We start from the raw sequence: 8,060 nt of genomic DNA, 5'->3' as shown, positions 1-8,060 counted from the left end.
CTTCGGAGACGCTTTAGCTTTTGGCCTGTCTCCCCTTCCACCAGAGCATGAAACTTCTGGAAAACTTGAAACACCTGATCTTTGGTTTTCAAAATATAAACCCACAAATTTCGTGAAGCATTATCAATAAAAGTAACAAAATATTTGTTACCGCGCATCGATTCAATTTCCATTCGACCACAAACATCAGAATATACCAAATCAAGTATATTCAATTTTCTTTCAGACGATGTCTGAAATGAGACACTATGTTGCTTACCAAATAAACAGTAGTCACAAGGTTTTACTGTTGTACCTTTGGCATAAGAAATGAGTGATTTTCTGGCTAGAATCTTCAATCCCTTCTCGCTCATATGACCCATTCTTTTGTGCCACAAATCTGCAGAAATCTCATTTTGTGCCTTGTTCAATTCACCTCGGCATATTTCTGCATTTGTCCTGTACAACGTGCCACGAGCAACTCCCTTTGCAATCAACAATGATCCTTGTCTCTACTTTTGATTTGCAAAATAGTTCTCGTACCCATCTCGGTCCAAAGTAATTCGCGAGATCAAGTTCATCCGCAAATCAGGTACATGCCGCAAGTCTTTTAGAACCAATGTGCATCCAACATTTGTCTTGGTACAAATTTCACCAATCCCCGCAATCTTTGAGTAACTTGTGTTACTCATTCTCACAGTGCCGAAATCACCTGCTACATATCTGCAAAAAAGATCTCTTACCGGTGTGGCATGGTAAGATGCTGCTGTTCAACCACCCATTTCAACTCTGGATCTGCCAAGTGCATGTATTCCTCTTCGTCATTTATGAAGAGAACAACATTATCATTATTTTGCACCGTGGCGGTTGTGTTGTCGTCATTCTTCTGGCCACTACTTTCACCTTTGTCCTTCCTTAGATTTGGGCAGTCTCTTTTGAAGTGACCTGGTTGATCGCAATTGTAGCAATTTCTGGCTTTTGACTTGGATCGGTTCTTGGACTTCCCACGACCTCCGGATCTACCATAGTTGCTCGAATTCCTTTGATAACTCCTGCCTCTACCTTCTGTGATAAGAGCCTGTCCTTGATTTTCAGGCTTCTTTCTCATCTTCTCATTGAGTAGAAGAGCCGATGTGAAGTCTTTCAACTCAATGGTTGTCATGACCCATATTTAAGTTAGGGTATGTTGGTCTTTTAACATAACAAAAAAAAATACAAGAAAAGAAAAAAAGAAAAAAAAGAAAACCTAATCAACTTAAAATAAGGGCAAAAGCCCACGTGAACTAAAAGAAAGAAAAGGGAGTTGGGAAAAAGGGAAAGCAGCGCTGCTGCTGCAGCAGAAGCCAAAAAAAAAAATGCAGAGAAGGGAAAAAGGAAGAAGAAGAAGAAGAAGAAGAAGAAAGAGGTTGGAACCAAACTTTGGAAAATAGGTAATATAATATTCTTATATTTTGTTTTACTAATATGAGAGTATATAAATTAAATAATTTCAGTTATATAGTGAGATTGACTAATATAATTAGAAACAAGAAAAGATTAAGTAATGCTTCCCTTAACTCATAGCACTTTGTGGAAGAATCATGGGTACCTGTAGAATACTTTGTAATGAAGATTTATTTTTTTAAAACAAATCAAATTTTTTATATCTTTGTATGTAGTAATATGAATTAAATGTGGGAACATACGTAGAAACAAAGGCAATTTGTTGAAGGCATTCTTTTTAATTCAAAGGATAAACTTTCTTACTTCACTTGCTTAAGATTATCTTCTAGGTGTATATAATTTTGTTAGGTAAGAAAGAAAGTATTGTCGATAGTGATCCTATATGATTTAGATATATACACATAATTAGCATAACTTGGGTAAAAGAAAATTGAAAAAAATAAATAAATATACGAGTAAGTTAAAATTGATAGATTATAGACTAGTTAAATTACTCATAGCATGGATAATATAATTCAGCAAATTGATGGTATAACATAAAACGTTGAGGATTTGGAATCTAAATTTAGCTATGAATTAGCTTAAACAAAGAAATTAACACAAGATCGATATTGATGTGATTATAGATTGATTGAAGAAAGCCGTACAGATCGCTCGAGGCGCCGAGTTTGGTATTTCGACACGAGTACTGTGAGTAGTAATCTTACCACAATTTGTGTTTTCATAACCTGCATGGTTTATATATGATTTTGAAAATAAATGTGTTAACGATGCTTTGAAATTGCATGTGGGACAAGTCCTTTACTTGATATGGTACCGAACAGTTTACTTGAGATGTTTACCAGTTAATCTAAACGTTTTTACCGTTACTGGATATGTTTTACCGTTTCTTGAGATGTTATAGTTATTTGAATTATTCTCACTGTTACTAGACATGTTTTACTGTTACTTGAGACATTATTACCGTTACCGAAATAAAATTATAAGATTTGATAAGAAACGATTTGCCCTTTATTATTTTGAAAATGCTTTTGTACGAGTATCTACTGTTTACAAGAAAGAGTATAAATGGGAGGAGACTTTGAAGGGTCCCGTAGCTAACGGCGGGTTCGGTAGACCTAGTGCACCTTGTATTTACCGATTACAGAGTACAGTTATAGCCCTCGCTAGTGGGAAGGTAGAACTAGCATACCGTTACCGATTTCGCTCGAGTAGGAACTACCGTTATATTTGACTTCTTGCGAAGAAGTCCACAGTTATACCGATTACATGATTCGTTCATTGAAACCTCCAAAAATGTGAATACTGATATTATACAGTGGTTACCGAGCTTATTACTGAATTGTTAATTATATTTTACTACAAGAAAAACGTGATGAGACTGAAAATTATCTATTGTTTCCGAAAGGGCATTTTTATGTTGTTTTCTGTTTGATATACTAGCATGTTTTCTGACTTGTCTCCAAATTCAAAATGGTTGTGGTTAAGTGTTATTGCTCACTGAGCTAGCGACTCATTCCCCGCTTATTTTTTTTACAGAGACAACAGTTGACGCAGGCGAGGATTTCGTTAATTAGAGCGCACAGGTTGAGAATTCTTGGTGAGCCTCGCACTTGTTCGCGTGGGCGGCGATTTTTACCAATTGTTATGATCTTTTCTTTGAATTCTTAGAGTCTCTCCATAGTCATTCTTTTAGTGTCATGAGTATTATTTTGCTATTAGTCTTATGTAGAGTATCGTCCTTTATTATCAAAGTAGGAGATAAATTAGTATTTCTGGTTGTTAGTGGGTTGATTAGTAATGGTGAAGACTATTTTGGTTAATTGATAAGTTGTCGATTGTTTGAATTGCTATTAGGATGTTGGATGCTGATTTGAGACAGGGAAAATTTTAGGGATAGTCCAAAAATAGTGGAAACTCTGTCCGATTTTCTGTAAAATACCGATGAGGCTTACTTGGGAGCACTTGCTCCTAAGCGCCGGTCAGGATCCTGAATTGGGCCGTGACAAAGTTGGTATCAGAGCCCTAGGTTATTCTTGTGACTAATGGAGCACACGTCGGTAGTAGAATATCAATTATTGTTATGTAGCCGTCCATTCCCATAATCGTGATTCTGCGAGGTCGTGATAGGATGTGTCTTGTTTTTCTTTCTTATTCCTCCGTACGTGTTTGGTGATTAGGGTCAAATAACTGAATCTATCATTACTTATCCTATTCGTGTATGGCTCGGACCAATTACCCTATAATAGAATTTTCCTAGTGGTTCAAACTTCAAAGACGTCAAATTTCGGCAATGGACATGCAGCCATCTCCAAGCAAAGAAATGCTACGTAAGTAGTATACAAGACCAGAGAAAGGTTCATTGTGCCATATGAGGTGCTTTCCGATAAGATGCATAATAGAGTCCATTTCGGAAATTTATATTAGTCCACCACTACAGCGATAGAGGAGTGCTATCACAAAAAAGGACTTACCTCCATGAAAAAAATGAAAAAAAAAATTGAGATCTTTATGGAGGTAATAGATAAACATGAGAAGAATGAGCAACAGAATAGGGGCTCTACAGTCCTCATGCACCTAAAAGATTATGGGGACCAACAAAATATTCTTAATAAAGTTCCTGAAGTTGAAACTACTAATTTTACTATTTCTGATAGTTCAAAGGATCCTTAAAGGTTTTAGTAAAATACTTACCACGTTATGAGCCATAGGATATTTCATGAAGAGGTCTATGGAACAGGCAACTTTTAGACTAGAGAACATGACGAATACATGAAATGCTACTGTACTCTTAGAGATGCCAACAAGAGCAACACAACTAATTTGAGAATAAATTTCACTAAAGTGTTTATGAATCACCTCCTTCTTGACAGTTTGTAACATGAACTTGCCTGCTAGATCATTTAAGAAATTGATTTAGACGTTGGGTATACTTACATATAACACCAAACTTTCTCAGCTGGATACACAAGCAATATCATAAGTTTATAGGCTTGTTGAAAGGTTGGTTAATTATTTAAACAATATAGTAACTGCGTATATGAAGACTTAAACCTATTCTGTAGCAGTTGCACTTACCAGAAAGATTGAAAATATGAACATGATAGGCGGGCAAGAACTCACATAAGAAGATCGAGATTAGAATATCTTTTAGTATGGATTTTAATATGAGTCGAAGATTTAAAAATCAAGAATGTTTTGAGATATTAAGCGATCCTTTTCGGGTTTCCACACCTGTGAAAAATTTATAGTAGTTAGACATGTGTTTAAAACTTTTAAGATTCAAGTTAAGAGAAGGAAACCCTAGCCAACCAAGTTGTATTTGATATGGTTGACTCTAATGCACAGATGGATATGGATTAATTATCTTCTTACCATGCTACCCTCGATTACTATAGAAAGACTATTAGGTTTGGTGACTTTAAAAGCTAGTTTTGTCCAAAAAGGGGATTATAGGTTTTAGAGACGAGCAAATTATATATTTTGAAGGCTTAACAACTATAGAAGAAAGGTTGTTTAGATCTCGTAGATACGATAAGAGGCACAAGAGAAGAAACACTTAGTTTGAGAAGAAAAAAAAGTATCATAATGAGAGATTCTCTAATGTATTCCTAAGGATTTACTAGGACTACCTCCAATATGAGAAATAGACTTCGGTATTGAGCTGACACCTGACATGCAAACTATATCATATGGCACCAACAGAGTTGAGAGAGCTAATTGAATAATTTACAGACCTACTGGATACAGGTTTTATTATACCGCGTGTTGCACCATAGGGTACACCAATATTGTTTGAAAAAAAAAAGATGAGTGTTTAAGAATGTGGGCCAACTACAGATAATTAAATAAGATAATAATATACAACAAATATCCCTTGTCTTGTACAGATAACTTGTTTGATCAGTTACAAGGAGCCATTGATCTTTAGTCTGGTTATCATCAGCTTAGAATAAGAAGGGAAGATATTTCGATATTGCCTCTAGTACTCGGTACAAATATTATGAGTTACCTGCTATGTCCTTTAGATTGGCCAATGCTCCAATTGCATTGATGTATATAATGAATATGGTGTTCAAAGTTATTTCTTGAGAAAAAAAAATTCATAGTTTTTACTTGCTATATTCTGGTATATTCTTGTACCCAGGAAGAACACGAGAATTACTTGAAAAATATGCCAAAGACGCTGCAGGAAAATCAACTTTTTTCCAAGTTCTTCAATTAGCTGGACTCGATGGTAATCAAAGGACACATGGTATCTAAGAATAAAAAAAATGGTAGATTCTATGAAGATATAAACAATTCATAAATGGCCGAGACCCATTTTTCCTACAGAGATTACCTTTGGCTTGACAAGCTATTATAGGTATTTGTGTAGGATTTCTCTAGAATAGCACCACCACCCACCAAGTTAACATAGAAAATCGCTAAATTTTAGTGGATGGAGAAATGTATAACGAGAAAACATGTTTGACAATCACACTAATGTTAGCCTTATTCCAACAGGCTCTAGAGGATTCACGATGTTATGTGATACTTCGAGGGTAGGATTAGGATATTTTCTCATACAAAATAGTCACGTGATAGCCTATGCTCTAAAGAAATTGAAGAAGCTCAAGTCATATTATGCCATTCATGATTTGGAGATAATCAAATTGGTATTTCCTTTTAAGATTTAGAGACACTATTTATACGAAGAAACCTATGAGATTTATACCTAGCACTAGATCCTGAAGTACATTTAGAATCAACAAAGATATAAATATTTAGCAATGCTAATGGAGGGAACTGCTGAAGATATAATTTTATAGTTTTGTACTGTTTGGAAAAGATAAATATTATAGCTTATGCCAAAAAAAACTATGGGTGATTTGACGCATTTAGCTCCTGTAGAGATACTTTTGGACGAAGATATGCATAGACTAGAGGGTACACGTATTAGATTCAATTTAAAAAAATAAATTCAAATACATTATTGGCTATTGGTCAAGCTCGATGTAGAGTGTATAAAGGCTAGCCAATACAAGGATGAACGATTGTTTAATTACCGAGATTAGTTTCTAGATGGTAAAAGCAAGGATATGATTATTAATAGTGAGGGTATTCTCCGACTGGGTAATTAATTACGTGTAGCAAACATATATGGGTTGAGACAAGCTATTCGTGATGGAGCTCACAACTCTAGATATATTGCATATATCAGGTCTATAAGATGCACCATGACTGTAAAAAAAATTGATTGGTTGGAAAAGAAAGAAGGAAAAAATAAATTCGTTAACTTTGTTTCTAACTATTTGACATGTCAGTATGTTAAGGCAAGCACTTGCGACTCATAGGTCCACTAAAACAACTCAAGATTCTGAAGTGGAAATACAATAGAACAATACATTATATGACTAAATTACTCAAACCAATAGAAGTATGATTATATGTGGGAAAGTTGTAAATTGGCTTACCAAGTAGGCACGTTTCTTGCTAGTCAAAACCTCTTATAGTGAGGTAAAATATGCATAGATATACATGAACAGAAAATTATCTGACTCAATAGAGCTCTATTTTCCATCAGTTCTAATAGAGGATTGCATTCACTTTACGATTTGAAAACTTTTTCAAGAAATATTGGGTACACGAGTAGATCTTAGTTCTAGTTTTATTGCACGCAAACACAAAGTCCGAATGTGCTATGCAGATCTTGGAGGATATGTTGAGAGATGGTATTCTTGAGTTTGGAGGTAGTTGGGACGCTTATCTACCTTTAGCTGAATTCGCTTACAACAATAGCTTCCAGTCCAGTATTGAGATGGCATCGTACGAAGCATTATATGGTAGAAGATGTCGTTATCCTATCGAAAGGTTTGAAGCTGGGAAGACTAACTTATTGGGACCCGACTTAGTACAAAAAGCTATTGACAAGGTCTAATTGATTAGACCGCGATTGCTCACAGTTTAAAATAGACAAAAATCTTATGCGGATAAGAGAAAGAAGAGACTTAATGTTCACAATTGGAGATAGAGTGTTCATACAGGTATCTCCTATGAAGGGTGTGATGCGATTTGGAAAAGAGGTAAGTTGAGCCCGAGGTTTATAGGTCAGTATGAAATATTTGACCAAGTGGGAGTTGTGGCATATCATTTGGAACTTCCTCCTTAGTTATCTTATATTCACCCAGTCTTTCATGTCTCCATGCCAAAAAAAAAATTGTATATCAGACTCCTCTCAAGTGCTTGAAGCACCTACTATACCACTCGATGAGAAGTTGACTTACAAGGAGGAGCCGATGGTTATTGTCGCTAGACAAGTCAGGAAGTTACTGTCAAAAGAAGTTGTGGTTGTTGAAGTCTTGTGGAGAAATCACACCATTGAAGAAGCTACTTGGGAAGTGGAAGATGATATATGAGTCAAGTATTCTCATTTATTTCGGTCTACAGGTATATACATGAGTTAAATTCGGGGACCGAATTTCATAAGATGGGTAGGATGTCATGACCCATATTTAAGTTAGGGTATGTTGGTCTTTTAACATAACAAAAAAAAAATACAAGAAAAGAAAAAAAAAAAAAGAAAACCTAATCAACTTAAAATAAGGGCAAAAACCTACGTGAACCAAAAGAAAGAAAAGGGAGTTGGGGAAAAGGGA

General features: G+C 35.3%; 1 protein-coding gene across 1 annotated transcript; it reads left to right on the top strand.

The window, feature by feature from the left end:
* On the top strand, positions 7,223–7,820 carry LOC109232548. The gene is made up of 3 exons (XM_019398315.1): positions 7,223–7,336; positions 7,449–7,487; positions 7,593–7,820. The coding sequence occupies exons 1-3, from the start codon at positions 7,223–7,225 to the stop codon at positions 7,818–7,820; spliced, it is 381 nt and encodes a 126-aa protein (XP_019253860.1).

Source organism: Nicotiana attenuata, chromosome 9 (genome assembly GCF_001879085.1).
Source record: "Nicotiana attenuata strain UT chromosome 9, NIATTr2, whole genome shotgun sequence".
NCBI lineage: Eukaryota > Viridiplantae > Streptophyta > Magnoliopsida > Solanales > Solanaceae > Nicotiana > Nicotiana attenuata.
Note: the sequence above shows the minus strand (reverse complement) of the source record. Positions and strands in the feature narration are given on the sequence as shown.